Source organism: Lutzomyia longipalpis, chromosome 4 (genome assembly GCF_024334085.1).
Source record: "Lutzomyia longipalpis isolate SR_M1_2022 chromosome 4, ASM2433408v1".
Classification (NCBI taxonomy): domain Eukaryota; kingdom Metazoa; phylum Arthropoda; class Insecta; order Diptera; family Psychodidae; genus Lutzomyia; species Lutzomyia longipalpis.
Window position 1 is genome coordinate 8,435,551 of NC_074710.1, and position 19,594 is coordinate 8,455,144.

The following is a 19,594-nucleotide window of genomic DNA, read 5'->3' on the forward strand; positions in this document are numbered from 1 at the left end:
ATTGATTAAAAGAATTATGAATTTATGGAATTGGCGATGTTTAAATGCCGAGAATCACTAAAAATTGAAGGAATGTGTATGAACAGTTTTAGTACAAACATGGCGAAGAAACGGTTATTCAATTTGAAATTAAAATTAACTAGGCTACTAAGAAATAGCAAAGGAATCCTAAAATCCCTAAAATATAAAAGAAAACGCTAAAGAACATTCTCGTTCTCTTAAATAAAAATTCATTTGTTTATTATTTTTATTTAATTTAATTTTTAATAATTTCAAAATAACCGTGATTAAAAAAATAAAAACTCTTATAAAAAGACCTATTATATGGTCTTAAGGGCTGAATAATTTTTCCATTAACTCTTGAAGGATTTTGCTGGCCAAAGTGGCCAATTCGCCTTTTTTCAATCGCCACAGATTTAACTTTTGTGATAAATTCTACATCTCTAGGGAAGTTACATTACTTCAATATCGTCGAAAAAGAACTTGGAAAAATATTTTCTTTTGAGAGAAAATGATGGTGAAACTTTTGTGGTTAGAAACCTCAATGCTCCAGTGTTAACCTAGATAGCTTGAAAGGCTTGAAAGGGTTAAAAAAAGAAACGTTAGAGAAGAAATGGTTTGAAAATTTAAACCTTATGATGGTGTTGCCGCAATTCAGGTGAAATGGTTTTCCAATTTCCCGCCAATTGTTAACTTCTCAGTGAAAAGCAGCGCCCTCATTCGTCATAGATTTTATGGGATCTCAACACAGTCTCTCTCACTCGCACGTCACAACAGTTGTCTCATTCGCACGGAAGGCTTTTCTCAATTTTCTCGTATTTTCCGCCAAATTTTCCAGCGAAATTGAGTTTTTCCGCGCTTAGAAAGCTTCGGTTGGAATAAAAAAATTGAAAATTAAACCATAATGAATTACTCGACCACATTTGAATATAACGGCTGTTTGTGTTGGATTTTTTTTGTGAATTGTCAAAACTTCAGGATGGTACAAACGTCAAGAACTTCAAGGTGGTAGAAAACATTGTTGTTGACATTTTGGGAATGTCTGGCGAACGAATTGGACGCGCGAAGTGTTCAAGCTGCGTTTCCAAGTGACTTTTGTGGCTTTTCCAGTGAGTTTTCGTGCAAGTGGAGGCGCCAGGAAGTGGTATACTGAGGAAATACCACACGAGATTGGGTGAAGTGCATTTGTGTGGCGCGAAAGCGCGAGTTTTCCCTCTAAAAGTTATTCGTGTGGGTATTCCGCGGGGATCCTCTGCGGGAGTGAGCTTAAGAGATTTCTGTGTTTTCGGGGGAGTTTTGTGCGTGTGTGAAGTTGAGGAACATCTGCTTGGTGACACTTCTTGGTGTCCCCAATGTGCGATATGGAGCCCATGGAGGCACCACCGCAAGATACCGTGGATTGCACCAGTGCAATGGATGATCTCGCACGACAGAACTACTTCCTGCGCGAGAAGCTGCGGGAGGTGACTTCGGATCGGGATAGACTACTCTGTGAGGTAGCCAATCTACGCCTGGAGCTGGATATGGCGGAACTCAAGAGGCTCCCAGATGACAAGTAAGTTTCCAATAAGAAAAATTGAGGTGTTTCCATGCTCTTTGCTGGGTGAGATCTCTGACTACCTGAAATCTGGGTCAAACATTGCTCTCTCAGAGGCAACTCTTTACTTCTCACATTGTTACTTCTGCCACACTGTCCATTGATTTCTATCGTGGTGGATGATTGATTTTTCCAACCCTCCGGACAATGAACTGCCCACCTTCCGAAAGCGCACTGTTGCGCGTCGCAATCCTGCGCACTCACAGCCTCCCGTCACTTCCTGTTTCCCGGCACCACCCTTAAACCCCATCCCCAGCACATTTCCACTTCTTGCCACTTCCTGCCAAGATTGTCCCATTGCCATGGGATGCTCCAGATAAGGGTGAAGAGCCTCACAAATGTGCATGGATGGACAGAATGTGGTCAGAATATTATGAGCAGTATTTTATACATATTTAGTTATTTAAAGACTATTGGTGGTATTCTGAAAAAAAAAAAAATATCAAGATCAAAATAATGAAAGAAAAACAAGATTTAGTATTCTGCTAAAAAGTTCTAAGAAATTTTCAAGATAATTTTAGAAATCTTCTATTTTTCTTTATTTTAAATAATCTTAATTTTAACGTGTAAAAGAAAGTCTGTTGATTTGTTTATTTGTGGCCATTGAACTTCTCCAAAACGGCTTGTCCGATTGTGGTGAAATGCAGTATAACCCATTACCATAAGGAACCATTACATGTAAAACTTTCCGCTCCCTTTCCCTTTTATAAAAATCGTTATATTTCAATTAATGAAATAATGAAATTAATTGACAAATAAAATAAACAACAAATAACTTAAGAAATAGTTTAATTTTGAAGGTTTTCTTATGTTTAAATGAAATTGCAGTCGTTTAAAGAAGAAGACGCGATCTTTGTGCTTTCCAGCGACGTTCTGGGACATTTTTTTATGATTTTTGTGTCAAATTTTATTTACAGATTTTCTTTTCTAATGATGCGTTTGACTGATAATAATAAATTTGCCAAAACGTCGCTGAATAACATAAAATCCATGCTATCTTCATATATATATTTTGTAGAAAATTGAATATGTATTATTATTTGATTCTTGCTTAAAACTATGTTTGAAAATCATTTTCTCATCAATTTCTCTTTTTAAAAAATTTTTTTGTGCAAAAAGATGCATTTCCAAAATATTTTTGTTTTTGTACTACAGCGTTTGATTGCAATATATTTGCCGAAACGTCGCTGAAAAACATTAAATAAGTGTTTCCTCAAAACAATTCCAACGAAAAATGTGCTTCAGAGCGTATTTTTGAGAAAAATCGAGTATTTTTTAACTCTTAAAAAATAACTTTTTTTTTCTTCTTACAAGAATTCTTGTGAAGCTTGTAAAACCTTTATTCTATTTGGAAAAGACTCATTAGAACTTTGACAAGAGAATTTTGACATTTCTGTGACAATTCTTTTAACAAATCAATAATATTTTCTTGTAAGATTTTAGGGTCTTGTTTTGGTTGGAATTACTAATTATCTGTTTTAGATTCTCTAATATTTAAAACTTTTCCACTGTAAATTGCACAAAATGTGTCTTGGCTAAAATTCCTAAAAATCCCTTTTTTGCGTTTATAACTTTATACCTTTATATTAAAAATTGTTCAACAGAATTTACCCAAAAGACGTCACCTTTGAAAAATTTCAACTATTTTCCCACCTAACTTCGATAAAATTGGATTTTAATCCAATTTACTTTGCGAATGTGATTAAGTTTGATGACAAATCCTTTCAAATTCTGCGCGACAAGAAATTCTAATTTGTCAACGATTGATGGATTTAATTGAATTTTGCTGGCGTCTTTTGTGTTTCAATCTGCTCACGAAATATACATTTTGTACCTAAGTTTCTAAACTTCTGCGGTGACATGCTCATTGAGTTCTAAATTGTTATGTTTTGTACCACATATGGCTTTATGTCTCTCTCAGTTTGTGGGTTTTGTTTGAATTTTATCGATCGTGTGTGTTGGTTGCATTGCTGCGGGATGGAACTGTTGAAGTCATTTCGCTTCAGGTGATCTGCAAAATATTAATTTTCTCCAACAAACAATTTAATAACTCGGTCATTTTGCCCCCAGAACGTGCCATACACTGCAATTTCTGTCGCACGTATGGTAACAATATGCAATTTTCAGCTATATTTACTCACTCAATATTCACGTATTAAGAGAGTATGAACTCTGGCGGATGGTCTCATAGGGGTTCATTGTGAAGTACTTAAAAAAAAGTCAGACAAGGGGTGAATTTTTATTTAAAGGTGTTTCCCATAGTGAGTCATTGAGGGTGAGGGTGGTTTAGTTTTTATTACAACTAGGGGTGATTTATTTTGTGGATAAAAAAACACAAATTGCACTTTTTCCAATAATTTTATTGATTTTCTTTGAATTTTGCTTTCCTCCTTCACTGTTCCTTGTTTTGTGGCGCTAATGTCGCTTGAAAGGAAACATTTTCCACTCCTTCCACCAGTTGGCGCTGCATATCACTGAGGAATATAGATAATCTACAAAAAGCCGCCATTTTTTTTTTAAGTAATGAAAAAGTAGCGTCCTATTGCTCAATTATTTCTTACGCGTTGATGGGCATTTTTTGAGCTCTGATGGCGCTTTTTTGCCACTTGTGTTGTACACAAACACTTGCCCTCTTTTGTGGAGTGTGCCACTCAATGTAGAAATTCATGGTACTTCATCTTCGGACATCGCATTAGTCTCTCGCGCAGGCGGTTGTAAAAGAAAATCAGAGGCACTGAAAGTGATGGTTGCAAACGTGGGTGGATTAAAAGATCAAAACCAAAGAAATACTCAAAATCGACAAAATTGGTCTTAATTGCACAACATCCCAGCGCTGTCGTACATAATATTTTTTTAATGGCCACATGACAGCATTTGCGTGGAAGTAGCCAAATTTGTTAATTAGATTTTCCATGTTGGCACTATCAAACTTTTTTAATGGCCCCTAATGCGATTTATTTGTGAGATATTTGCTTTTTGGGGCAAATTTTTTGCCTATTTGTGCTCAAAATGGCTCTTTTGGCATTTTATATTGGCTGTAAAATGGCACGTATATTTGCTAATTTTCAAGCTGATTACCTTTCTTTATCAGCGAACTGAATTGTTGTTTTTTGGATCACCAAAATTGACTTTCAAAGTGGTTTTATGATGACACTCTCCGTGTTTACACTTTTCGGCTCTCTCTCTGTATCAATTGTTTGTAGATCCGATGATCAAAGGTTGGCGATTCCATTGATCTTTCTCACTCATCTTCTTCCACAAGAGATAAGAGAGTTTTTTTTCTTTTGAATAAGATCATATGGAGACACATTGAGATCAAAGATTAGGATAAAATTGGGAAAGATATAAAGAATAAAGTATAATGGGAATTATACTTAAATTAAATCTAGCCAAGACACCTTTCTAAAGATGCTTTGCATTTCTTAAGAATAATTTAGAAATAAAGAAAAAGTTCTAAATCTATTTTAATAAATGACAGAACACCCTTAAAATATAATGGAAGACTTTTTTAATGCTTCTCTCTGGAGATTTTCATACAAAACAAAAAAGAAAATAAGCCAAGACACACTCCCAAATTTTCTCTATATCACTTTAGAATAATATTGAAATAAATTTAAAATTCTTAACCTTTTTTTCTGAATGGCCCAGTAGAGCAGTGGCAAAGCAGACGGTCCCAGTGTCCGTTTGCACTGTCCCTGGGAGGGTCGGCGGGTTCGAGGCTCGGTGGTGTTCGATAGGCTGTAATGCAGATATGAAAAAAGATCTCATTCGGTCAGGAATGCCCCCACTCGTTCCCACCAGTGCAATATTACAACGAGAGGCAACTCTTGAACTGATATTGACTGCTCTGCACCGTTGCTTGTGATAAAAACTTATGAATGAGGAATATTCCTAACACAAAGTCATAATGCAACAAAATGCCTCTCTGAGGTTGACGTCAGGTCGGCAGCCGGTCATTAAAAATCAAAGCCAAAATTTGTGTGTGAGAAGCCAACCCCAGTAATGGGACAAATGGCTATGTGTGTTGTTTTTTTTTTCTGAATGAAAGAAAACCCTTAAAACATGATGGAAGACCTCTTTTTTTAATGCTTCTCTCTGCAGATTTTCATACAAAACAAAAAAGAAAATAAACCAAGACACACTCCCAAGTTTTTTCTATATCACTTTAGAATAATATTTTAAAAAAAATAAAAATTCTAAACCTTTTTTTCCGAATGAAAGAAAACCCTTAAAACATGATGGAAGACTTCTTGTTAATGCTTCTCTCTGGAGATTTTCTTTCAAAACAAAAAAAAAACAGCTAAGACACACTCCTAAAAAATATGTTATAATTTTAGAATATTAATTAATTAGAAATAAATGAAAATAAAAATTCTGAACCTCTTTTAATGAATGAAAGAACTCCCTAAAAACATGATGGAAGTCTTGTAATTAATCTCCACTTTGAAATTTTTATTGATGCCACACATTTTCGGGGGTAAAAGATAGAGAGAGTGTGTAGAGTAATAGTCCAAAAGGAATTATATGAGCCACTTAGTGAGTCTAATTCATGACACAGCCACTCACTTAATGTACATACCGGGCAAAACATGGTGAAATAATTCACGGGAAGTGATATTAAAAAGAGAAAAAGTTATAAATTTTACAAAATAATGAGGAAGAGTGTTGTGTTTAATGTGGATCAGTAATTCTGGGTTTTTGTAACGCACCGAAAAAAAAACATAAATACAAAACAAACAAGAAATTCTCTCGCCTTCAAGATGCGTTTGTGCATTCCGCAGCAGTCTTGCAGGACAATTAATTAACCGAATAAATGGAGAGATTTTCTCTATCTATAGCAAACACCATAAATCATTCGTTGATTTTTTTTTGAACGCGTGAATGTTGCAGCGTGATATTAAATCAAAAATAAAATATTATTTTTTTCTTCAAAAATATATTTTGCATGAAGAGCTTTTCTCCCGAAAATTCAACAAGAAAAAAAATCCGCAACTCATCTTCATTAATCATTCAAAGCACCAATTCACACGAAATTGGATAATATGCTTTGGTGGTAAATAATAATTAAAAAAAACAGAGCTGTATACGATTGTTGAATACATAAAAGAAAAGAAATTAGTAGAGACATTTTGGAAATGAAGAAAATTAACCCACTGCAAAGAGCTGACGGTGTGGAAGAATCTCCGAAGAGGTCTGATCTAATTTTGGAGAAGAAATTTCTCGATGGAGACAATCCCGCATAGAATGATTCTGTCCCAGAATAGTACGCCCACTAAATAAGTATGTGGGACTCCTTAGTAGAATGCACTCGGTGAAGCCTTTCTCATCATCATCCAAGTACCAATCAAGTGTTAATTTTCCCATTTATCCATTATCGCGCGCTCAAGATCCTAAGCTGTGATTGCACCCGCGTAAAGAGCCCAGCTATAATGCTCTTTAGCAACACCATCATTCCATTTTCAATTAATTGCCCCAAGATGCGAGGAGTTTGTACGAGGAGGGTTTAAAAGTGAGAAAACACACTCAATGGCAATTTTATAAATTCAACATGCGGCATATGTACTATTCTTGTGTTATGTGGAAACAAAGCCAAGCAGCAAAATGTTAATTTATTTGCCTCTGACTCACACCACACACAGACTCTCGATTACGCTTTTCAATCTAAAATGCTGCATGTATTATGAATTGGAGAATTTATATTCTCTCGCTCTCGACATCATCCGCAATGAAAACACTTGCGCCGGGACACAAAGAAGCAAGAAAACGAGCTAATATAGACTTAGGACAGAAACTTTGAGGAGTTTTGCGAACAAGATTTGTCTTTAAAATTTATAGTTATTTAAAGAAGGATATCTTTATAGTTTCGAAGGAAAATATAGAGCGAGTTTGATCCGTTTGACCTAGTTTTATGATTTTGTGTTTAAAATAAAAATTACCATTATTGAAAAATAATGGTAATTTGAATGTAAATGCGATAAAAACCATATAAATTAGGTAATTTTCTAATGTTAGTTTATCTTAGAATTTTCAACGATTAGGTAACATTTTATCCTTGAATTTTTAATGTTTTTCTATTTTATCCAAAAAAAATTAATGTTTGACGTTTTATCTTTAAGTATAGATTTATATTCTTCGGTTGTCCCTCTACTTATATCGTCCTCAGTGGTTTTATCCCGAAACTTCCAAACGATTGACATTTTATCCAACGACTTCCTAATGTTATGCTTTTTATCCTGGACCTTCCAACGTTTAATATTTTATCCCAGAACTTCCTAACATTTGACGTTTTATTCCTTTTCTAGAACTTGACATTTTATCCTAGAACTTCTTGATGTAGATGTAGAACGTTAGAAAATCCGTGATAAAAGGCATAACATTAGGAAGTCGTCGGATAAAATGTCAATCGTTTGGAAGTTTCGGGATAAACTTCCAAACGATTGACATTTTATCCAACGACTTCCTAATGTTATGCTTTTTATCCTGGATCTTCCAACGTTTAATATTTTATCCCAGAACTTCCTAACATTTGACATTTTATCCCAGAATTATGTCTTACTCACCCGGAATTTCCAACGATTCACAATTTATGCTATAAATTCTAACGTTTGACATTTTTGCTCAGAACGTTCAAAATTGGACATTTTCTTCCTCAAATTGTATAGTTTTTGACATTTTATGACAAAACTTTCAACGCTTGACATTTATCTCAAAACTTTTTGAAGTTTGAAATTTTATCCCGAAGCTTTCTAACATTTGACATTTTATCCCGAAACTTTCAAACGTTTGACATATTCTCTTTGAATTACGTTTCTTTGTTCTAGAGTTTGTTACGTTTTATATTTTCTGCCTTAAATTCTTACGTATGACATTAAAACATAAATTATAACTTTATTAACTACCATGAGAAAATTACGGAAAATTCATCTTTTCCTGCCGAATTTTATAATGAAATTACATGTATAGGTAGCAATTTCATTCGTCTATAGTTTAGAATTTTTTTTTCTTTCAAAAAGTGTAGCAAACAGTCTTTTAGTAATAAAAAAAATCGAGAATTTTTCTATTCATTGCAGAGGCTAATAATTCCAAGAAGAAAGAACAAAAATAAGATTTTCTTTTTGGAAAATTCTCATCAACTATGTCCTTAACATTAAACCACTAGACGCGTATTTAATTAAATATTCCATTCTTCTTCTCGTGTCGTCTCTGGGGCTAAAGTGAATTACATCCAAAGTACGTTGGTTGTAATATTTTTTCAGACACAGAATAAATCTATGAGAAAATCCCTCAAAAGCTTTAGCCAAGAAATCCAATAAGCAACAGCAAATATTTATGTAGTGCCATTAAGATAAAAAAAGCCAGTATCGAGGAAATAATTTTCAATTATTTCATACACATTGCAAGCAGCAATAAACCTCGATTGCTTCACCGATATATCGTGGCGTCTGCGAGAGAATTTGTTGTGTGTGAGAAACAAATCATTCGAGGGTGGAAATGAAGCTTGAAAAATCAATTAAATACATTCATTTTTCTGCCTTCTAAATGTTTGTATTTTCCATGTGGAAAAACCCTCTAAATCAAACACGTGACAATCGTTTAAATTACACACAAAATGCAGAGTGGAAATGTCGCCCGTTGGTTCAAATTGAGAGTTCACGGGGAATAAAGTGGCGGTTAAGGTCATTCCCTTATCGGACAGTCGCCAGTCTTCCCTTTCCACGCACATGCTTTCTTCCCGGGGACAGTCACACTCATTCCATGTGCGGCAATTTATGTTTTTGAGCTTTGGAGTTAGTTGTGTGTTGACTCTTCTTTCCAACTTCTCAATCAATTGATTAAATATTTGTCAAATTCATCACCAGACGATAGGTCACAATTTAAACTTTAATTGTTTTCCAAACATTCCCCCCCCTGGAGTTTCATTGAAAAATTCCCCCCGCTCAAAGATTTTCCCATCGAGTTTTCCTCCAGAACTTAATTGAAAATTCAAACACTTTGCTCCCTTTTTGTTTGTTTAAGAAAAAAACAGTTTCATTTTACTTTCCTGGATGCAGAAAAGCGAAGAATGGATGCATTTTCAATGGGAAGCGATACAAAATATTAATAATTTCCCTATCGTTGCCTGGATGGGAAAAGAAGAACAATAAGAGCAAGCAAGAGTAATAAAATGGGATGAGTAAGGGAGAACCAAGCATGAGATATTACTGGGGATTTTATTTTTATTTTTATATTATGAAAAAATAATGTTATTTGCGCATCACATAAGTCGCAATGTTGTACTCAATTTTTTCCCCTTTCCTCAGCATCTTTTTTCTCTTTATCTATTTTCCTCCTTCTTGATTCTCGCAGCATGAGAAAACGGTCTGCAAGTTCCTCTCTGATTCTATTCTTATAAATTGCAAAGAGATCGCTAAATGGAAAAACGCACGGTAAACCATGGAAAACATTGCTGTTGTTGAGATTCTTATTTTTGCACTGCTTTTCAGGGTAGTAGAAATATTAATTTTGTGCCATTTGAATTGAAATTTTACGAAAAAAAAACTATTAAAATCAAATTGATAAAGCTTGAAAAAAATTCGTTGTAGTTATTGTTGAAATGCCGCCATTTTGAATTTTTAGTTTTAAGTTCCACAAGGTATTGAAATGTTTTATTTCAGGTAAAATTTAACAAAATAAATTTGTAAAGATTAAATTTTCGATTAGAATAGTTGGAATAACATTTTCCAGAAAGAAAATTCTTTGAAGAATGTTGAAAATATGAATTTATTTCTTTGTGCACACTAGCGCCATCTCTTGTGGGAATACTTTGTAATATTTTGACAACATAGCTCTCACACTTATCCAGAACATTTTTTCCTTAGTTTTTTTTTTCATTCTGCAATTTTGAGATGAAAAAATAATTTTTTTAAATCTCAGAGAATTCTAAATAGATTTTTTTGAAACCCTTTAGTTTCAATATTGTGCACAATTTCTTAAAACAACATACAGCGAATGCACACAAGAAACCGTAACATTTTTCCAACTCATTCGAAAGAGCAATATGTGAGAGAATCTCAAAGAAGATCACTGAGCAATGGGGGCCTAAATGGGTGCAGTGCAGAGCTCCGGATGGGAAATAAGCCGCAGATAGAACATCAACAAAAACCAGTAAATAGAGAGGAAGAAGAAAAATTGCCTCCAAAGCATCACCGTCAAGTGAGAGAAAATTGTTTTGTACATTGGAATCATTTGCAGTCTCTTCAGTAATATTTAATTTGATAAATCTCCATTCGACTTTGATGTCCACCAAACTCCTTGTAAAGAGAGGGCTGATGAGGCTGATGGTGTAAATGCGGATGCAATAATATCATACAAAAGAAGTCCACGAAGGCTGGTGTGTTGGCGTCGCAAGGCGGCACAATAACAACACACATTAGAATTATTAAAGACACTTAATATCGCGCGTACAGAAATAGTTTTTCTTCTTTTGGAGTGCGTGCATTCATAATTAAATTTATTGTGAGAGAGTCAGAAGGAGCAACTTATATCGGGCCCGACTAAACCAATTTCTTTCCCATTCTTTTGCATTCAACATGACAGCCGAGGAGCCGTGACACACTAAAAGTTTCCCTACAATTCAATGTTGTGTAATACAACAGCATTTTTAATTAAAAACCCCATTGGAGACATGAATTAATTTTCAACCATTATTCTCTGTACGACGGGGGTTAATTTGCCCCGGTGTTGTCCCGCAGACACACACCCTCTTTCTGTGGTAAATGAAACAAAATGTGCTACACCGAAATTTATTGACAGAGAAATTTACATTTTTGGAGTAAAAGAACACGGAATATTATTAATTAATTGAATTGTGGATTAATTGTGACAATTAATTAATTGTATTTCAGTTTAGAAAATATTTTTAAGATGGCAGCATTTTTGAGATAATCTGACATTTTATCCAAAAAAATGTAACGTTTGACATTTTATCCAAAAATCCTTACATATGGTAATTTATCCCAGAATCATAATTGTTCGATATTTTATCAAAGAAATCATAATATTTTATCTCTATATTCCTAACGGTTGACATTTTGTCTTTGGATTTCTAACCAATAATACTCTATTTCAAACCTTTCAGAGGTTGATATTTTATCCAAGATTTCCTAGTATTTTGCAATTTATCCATGAACTGTCAATGTTTGACATTTTATCACAGAACTTCCAGTGTTTCACATTTTATCCAAGAATTTCTGCCGTTTGACGATTTATTTATCTCAAAACTTTCAGTGTATCATATGTATATTCCTGAACTTTCAGTGATTTACATTTTAACCAAGATTTCCTAATATTTGGCAATTTAACCAAGAACTGCTAATGGGCCTTAATTCAGCGACCAAGAAACCCTTGAAATTCGTTTGAAATCTTGAAATTTCAGAACAAAATTCAAAGATTTCAAGGGTTTTTTGGTCGCTGAATTAAGTCTAATGTTTGACTTTTATCCTAGATATTCCAGCGTTTTACATTTTATCCCGGAATTTCTAACGTTAACATGTTATTTCTAAACTTCTAACGTTTGACAATTTATTCTTTAATTTTTTTTAAAGTTAAAACTTTATTTTAAAGCCCAAATTGATCCACCGTCTTCTTGGCTTGAAATTTTCTGTCAGAGCCTATCAATGTTTAAAACTTTAACAAAAAACAAATAAATATTATAAGATTTTTATGAGTTAAGAAAATAATTATTCAGACATTAAATGTAGCGCTGAGATTAAAAAATTACTTTTACATTATATAGAAAATATGTTAAAGTAGTTTCCAAGCAACTCTCAGTTTTAGTACTAGTTTTATTTTAGTACAAATCTACTAAACGTACTAAAACTATTATAAACGTAATGGATTTTATTAATAGAAATATATTTTAATATTTTTAAAAGTTAATCAAAAACTTCTTCTAATAAAAAGAACTTGTACTAAATTTCTTCTAAAAAAAATCTATGTTTAATTTTTGTATTAAAAAACATTAAAAATCATCAAAATTCAAAAAAAAAATCTGCGAGACATTCTATAACAATTCAAAATATTTTTCTACTAAATGAAGTCATTGTTTTTCTCACAGTGATTAATTATTATTATTATATAAAATTTTTTTCTCAAGAGCGCATAGACTGCAAAGTTCCTAGAAAATACATCGTACAATAACACAGAGTTCATACAAATATAAACTAAAAGCACATAGAGGGAAAATAAGTAAAATAAATTTTTATTTAAATTTTATACATAAAACTTTCCTTTTGCATGTTGATTTTTTAATGTTTTTCTTCTTGCTTTTGAAGGAGGTTTTATTCTTTTTCGCTTGGTTTATTCTTCATGTCTCCGTTCTTTTTTTTTTCTTTGACTCTCTTTGGTGGCAAGATAAAGAATTATGTCAAGTCTTTTGAGCACAATGTGTGATTGTCTCTTCCTGCCCTCAACTCGTTTTTATTTTCATCCATGAATCACCTGGCACAGGGAGAACCTTCTCTACTACACACATATGGAGCATACCACGTAGAAGTATTTTATTATGGTACTCATGGCACTTTTAATTGTCACTTTTGCACACCAAAGCGACAGCTGATGATCTTCCAGACATTACATAGCCGGAAGACATTGCCGCGTATGGGAGTTCATTGGACCCATTCACACTTTAATTCAAAACTCCTCCGTTGGAGCCAAACACACTCAACGCGAGATTTTCTCCCCATCCCGAAAAATTCTTCATTCATCATGTGTGTACTAAAAGTGATTTTGCTATTTATAATTTCGTCTGGACAGTTTTTTTTCCACTCTCCCAGAGAGCATGAGAGTGGTGTTGGCATTGGAGAACAACACCCTGATTCCATTATAAATGCTAAATAGATTGTGTTTTACACCCAGAACTAAGACAACGATCAAAATTCTAATGAGATTAATTAGGACCGTACTGTGGGAGATTCATGCTGATGGAGGGTTTTTTTTTTCTCTGTTGTGTGTGAGAAAAGTAATGCTAAGAAAATCCGCCTGGCTCCATTTATTTTCCTTTGGGGTAAAGTAGAAACAGCAGCAGCGAAAAAAAATCCACAATCAATGAATCTCAGTCACTTGACACGAATACCAAAGCAGCGAGCTAATTGATCAATTATCGAGTGTGCTGTTGATGAGATAATAAACATGATCACCCTACAGCAATAGATCGCATATAATACTGGACTTGAAGTATATTTTTTCACCCTGATTGAAGGTTTTTTGATGGTGGAAATATTAAAAATTTTATTCATTTTTCATGTGTTATTAAATAAAGATGTTTCAAGCAATAATTTATTAGTTAATTGAATAACAAGGGGGGTTTATGTAGACGAAATTATTCGAATCTTCGGAAATATTTGAATTATTCGATAATATTCGGATGATTCGCCAAGAAAATTCATATATAAATCTAAGCCTAAAATTGTTAAATTCAAGCATTAAAACACTTAAATCAAATCGAAAAGTAATAAATTCAACCCAAAGAAAAAGACTAAATTCAAACCGATAAATATTTGGTTTTAAGTCTTAAAGCAGCACAGATTGAGGAAGAAAAATTTAATAAAAATCAATAAAGCCTAAAGAAGGACTAAATTCAAACAGAAAAGTAGTAAATTATTGCTAAAAATTAGTAAATTTAACCCAAAAAGACTAAATTCAAACCAAACAGTCGTAAATACATACGTATTAGGATTTTTCGGTTTTGGTTCTTCGGTTTTGAGTTTTTCGGTTCTTAGCAAAAGATGTTTATTTGTAGTCAAATATTCAGATATTTAAATATTCATATACAAATCTAAGTCTAAAATTGTTAAATTCAAGCATAAAAACACTTAAATCCAACCGAAAAGTAATAAATTCAACCCAAACAAAAAGACTAAATTCAAACCAAAAAGACGTAAATACGTTTTTGGATTTTTTTCGGTTTTGAGTTTTTCGGTTTTTAGCAAAAGATGTTAATTGTAGTCAAATATTAAGATCTTCGGAAATATTCGGATGATTCGCCTAAAAACCAAAATATTCGCCAGATAAACACCCCTTGTTGAATAATAATCGGGGCCCTCCCTTCAAATTGTTAAGTATTGCATAATACGTAAGGAGAATTTATTTAAATTTCAAAGATCGACGTAAAATAATATTTGAATAATTAATTTATGTTTTAAATTTGAAATCTAAAATAATTTTCCAAAAATCTCTCTATTAAATCCCTCAAATGTAGTAAAATGTAGCAAAATCAATTCACAGCGTAACGAACATAACCTCACAAGTGTGTAAAATTAATTGAATCCAATGCAAAACGCACAAACTGTATCAAAATTTCCCCGGAAAAAATTGTAAACTTCCCCCCAATGAAAAACCTAAATTCCCACCAAAAAATCCAATTAGTGCGAAATCTCTTCAATTTTGTGCGCATTTTATTAATTTATTATGCAGCATTGAGTACGTAAGGCCCCCCAAAAGTGATCAAGATTCACATTTGGTCACCAAATGCCTCCAAAAAGTTGACCTTGTGTAGTTGCTTTGCCTTGAAGTGTGGCGCTCTTTTTCTTTGGAAAAACACTCGCAGTGCAATTACAATTATCACAAAATATAAACCATTTTATATACATTTCACTTTTGTGGCATAATTTTTCCCTCCCAAGTTGTCCGTCTATACAAAAAACAACGTGTGTGCCATAAAAGAAACCCTCAGGCTTGGAATGGAATTACATTATTGATAAAAATTTGTTATTTGAGCACACCACAAATGCGTCTATATGAACAATAAATGATACAAAAACGCGTATGTTCGATAAGCGCAAGGAAAGTTTGATATGGAAAAAATTCTGCGATTGTGCTAAATTGCGAATTTTTAATCCATTAAAGGTGCTGGCAGTACAAGGGCAACATAGTGGACCAAAGGGTTAAAGAGAAGGCTTCTCACGAGCAGGTGCATCGTAATTTGGCACCTGCATCTTGTTACGCGCAAAATTCGTACATCATCTTCATAAGAAAAATATTGAAAATATTTCATCCAGGTGATGCCACACGATTCATTTAGGTTAGAACATTCCTCCAAAAAAAGCGTCGTGACGCATCTACAGAAACACGAGACATCAATTAGCATGAGTTTAGTTTCTCGTGCGCAATCAATAATCTCCTCTTTCGTGAAATAAATGTTCCATAGTAATGACTTGGTAAGTCACACAGAGCTGACATTTTTGTTGTTTAGCATGACGTTAATAAATGAAATTTACCGCCAGAGGATCACTTTTGGGACGTTAATCGTTGTTACAGGGCAAAGATTGGAATTTAGCTTAAGGAAATTTGAATTTTTGGGGAAAAATTTATTTTTCTTTTCTATACTTATTAATCATTGGGCCTTTTTCAGCGACCAAGAAACCCTTCAAATTCGCTTGAAATCTTGAAATTTCAGTACAAATTTTCAAGATTTCAAGAGTTTCTTAGTTGCTGAATAAGGCCTATTATTTTTTTTTTATTTTTTATAAACTGTAATACACTTTATAAAAAAAAAAATTAACGCTACGTAATGACACAAAGAATACAAATCAACGAAGAATCAAAGAAATAAATTCTTTTGTTAAATTTTCTCTTAAAAAGGAATTTGAAAAAAGAAAAAAATCAAAATTCATAAGCCTGAGTGCGTGCTTGAGATAAATTAATTAGGCGCCACTTGAAGTGATTAATTTAGCAAATACGCGAAGACAATTGCTGATGTTTGTGTCAAGACAATGCGTTTTTTTTTCACTTGATTCGCACTTTCAAGATTTGTTGTGTGAAGGTGCTTAATGGTTAGATTTCCAAGAGTGTAGAGAGCCCATATTGATGAATGAAGAAAAGAAAAACTTAAAATTCCCTCCATTGTTAGTGGGTCTTCGTGCAGTTCTGGTAGTCATGTGAAAAGCATGGAACAATTCACAGTTTCATAATCAAAATGAATTTAATAATTGCAGTATGTGGATAGATATTTGCAATTGCAATTGGAAAACGCGAAAAGCATGACAATCTCCCAAAGACTTGTATTTTATACATACAATATTTGTTTGCAAATATTGCATTTTGGGGTGGGGGAGGAATGGCATAGTAGCAAAAAGGAAATTCGCCGTCAAAGTTTTCGGGGGGCTCTAAAGTGAAAGTTCACACAAGAAGTATTTTATCATCATTTTATCGAGAATCAGGTTGCACCTTTTGCTCCTTTCTGAATTTTCCACGTGGTCTTATGCTTATTTCTTTCACATCTCTGTGCAAAAATTACTTTTGCATCAAGTTCAAGGTTTTCTCGGTGAGAAAGGAGTTTTTTTCCTGTCTTTCCCAAAATGAGATGGTTGTAATATGTGCAGAAGCAGAAGAGTGGCCTCTTGGGGGTGCGATGTGTTCTGAATTTCTACTGCGTCTGCCCTTCGAAAGTTTCCCTCAAACACGAAAATTTCGTCATGACAACATGAAGTACCTTATCGCAGTTGGAAAGACATTTCCTCCACTTGTGAAGGGAAGTTTTATGTATTTTGAGGGGGGCAAAATGGCATTCTTAGGGTGAAAATGCAACTCACGGGACCAGAAAAGGTATCCCAAAGCAATTTTTCCCCGAAGGAAGAAAAGAAATGCACAAAAAGTTCTATTTCAACAGAATTCTTCTACAGGGAGTGGCAGGAGCTTGTCCTTGCAAAATTTTGTTATTTTTTTACTATGTATAAAAATTTTCATTTATGAAAGTTTCTTTAACACAAGGATTCTTTGTACTAAATGTGTTCTAAAATAATTATAATAATAATTTTTCCATACCTTTCATTCTAAATTATTTCATTTCAATAAATATCTTTAGGAGTAACTATTCTGGTTTCCAAAATTCAAATTGTAAATCAATAATTTCGTTGTACTAAAATGTGCTAAATGTTACTTAAGTACCGCAAATTTACTTTCCTTTCAGTTTTTTTTTATAAATATAGTTTTTACGACACATTCCTTTCATATTATTTTTATTATTAATCGTTTTTCATCTAGTACTAAAGTGTTCTAAAGTCCATGTTCTAATTTAAATTAATTGTCTTTCATTTTGAAAAGTTTTCTTTCATTATATTTCTAATAAGATATTTTCTATGACTTGCATGATTGGGAATGAATGTTCACTTTGTACTAAAGTGTACTAAAAATTCTGCTCTATATTCAATAAATTCTTTTTCATATTGAACTGTTTTCTTTTCATTTTTTATTGACATATTTACTACATTCATAATGATACTAATAGATAATATTCATTTTGTACTAAAATGTTCTAAAAACTATATTTAATGAAATGTAAGCTAAAAATGATTATTTTTGAGAGTAAATGCTCTCATCCCAAGACGATAATTTCAATAAATATGTATTTTACGTTTGTTCTAAAAATTTCAACCTGTACTAAAAAAAAAATACTCAAAACTTACCTTAGTGATTTTTTTCGCTATAAATTTCAACCACACACCGGGATTTTAATTGTAAGATCCCGAATAGAGATAAAAACCTCTTTGCAACCCCACACGTGAGAGTTTTGCCGTAAAAGGGGTTGCTGATTATATTTTCTGAAGCATCCTGTATGCGACACCATTTGGTATAATGCACAAGTGGAGGAAGGAAGAAGATGGTAAGAGAAAGAAAGCCGAGACGTAGCCGAAGTTTGCCATCGTATAATGCCATTTTATTATGTGGGGTGGCTTTTGGGCATAACAATTGCAAAGACGAGCAAGGGGGACGCACGCATTTTGCAATTGGAGTTACATTCGTTAAGGGAAAAAGCACCATCTCTGTGTGCTCTGCCAAAAGGGAGGTGAACGTCCATTTGAACACGTCGCGTTTTGTAGCATTTTTCTTCCCAAAAGAAAAACTCTAAACTTTTTTTCTTCTCTATTTAATCTTTTCTTAACTTTTCTTCTACAATTCAGTTCTTTTAGAGACTTTCTTCGATTTTTATTGTGTGGATTTTATTTTTGGTGGTTCTTGAGAGAAATTCGTGAAAAGTGTTTCGGGGGGTGCTTTGCAATTCCAATGGGTGGTGTTTGAGGGGGAATAACGTCACATCCGGAGGGAAAATCAATGGAAAATTGATTTGGTGCTCAGAGAGGTGTTGGATGGAAAAAGAAAACTGGCTTTTATTGCAGTGAAAGTGAAGAAGTCCTTGTTGGGAGATAAAAAAAAACGAGAGAAAATCCATCCCAGCTCTAGGCTAGAGCTCAGTGGGAAGTGTCTGTGATTGCTGTGTGACAATAAAAATATTTTTAAATTCATCGTGATTTTCATTGGATTTTTCACGGGAGTATATGGGCTCTCGGAAAATTCATAATAGTTCCAACATATTTGGGTTTAGAGCAATGCAGTGAATGCTAGAGTTTTGATATTTGGTGCAGAGATACTCTCTAGAGTGGTATCTTGGTGAGTTCTCCCTCGCGATTTATTCGTCGTTACAAAGAGCGACCATCTATCGATTTTTCCCCGTGCTTACACGAGCTCATGCATGGCATTTTATGGGTGCTAGAGTGAGAGATATTCCAACCAACTACACACCATAGGGCAATATAGGGGAGAGTCACGCAGCTACACAAAAGAGGGGTTGGCGAAAATATCTCTCCAAATACATTTTGTGTGCTCTACATAGTCGTCCTATCGGTTTAAATTGAAACACTGACTCTCTGCACCACCGTGCCAGTCTAGCATAACTTCCTCACAAGACGCCGCATTTTTCCCTCATCTTTTGGGGTGAAAAGAAATAAAAGAAAAAAAATCGCAACAATAACCACGTTTGGTGTCCTGCCGAAATGTGATATGATTTTCCCTCCCCTTCTGTGACCAATTGTGTGACCATTTGTGCTGTGAAGGAAAGATAATACGTGTGTTTGTGCAAAAACCTAAGGGCAGCTAACTTCCTGGCTACAATAATCCATCCTTGAGGTATTCCCTTCACTGAAAAAAAGAAGGATTCAATTCCCGCGACAGTCCATCAAAATC

General features: G+C 33.7%; 1 protein-coding gene across 1 annotated transcript in view; it reads left to right on the forward strand.

Moving 5' to 3' along the window:
• The first annotated feature begins 1,009 nt into the window (after nucleotides 1-1,009).
• The window catches only part of LOC129794492 (uncharacterized), a 76,637-nt gene continuing 58,052 nt past the window's right edge, over nucleotides 1,010-19,594 (forward strand). Inside the window, exon 1 of the mRNA XM_055835243.1 lies at nucleotides 1,010-1,555. Coding sequence (XP_055691218.1) covers nucleotides 1,353-1,555 — 203 coding nt within the window. The 5' untranslated portion in view covers nucleotides 1,010-1,352. The remainder of the gene's footprint in view (nucleotides 1,556-19,594) is intronic.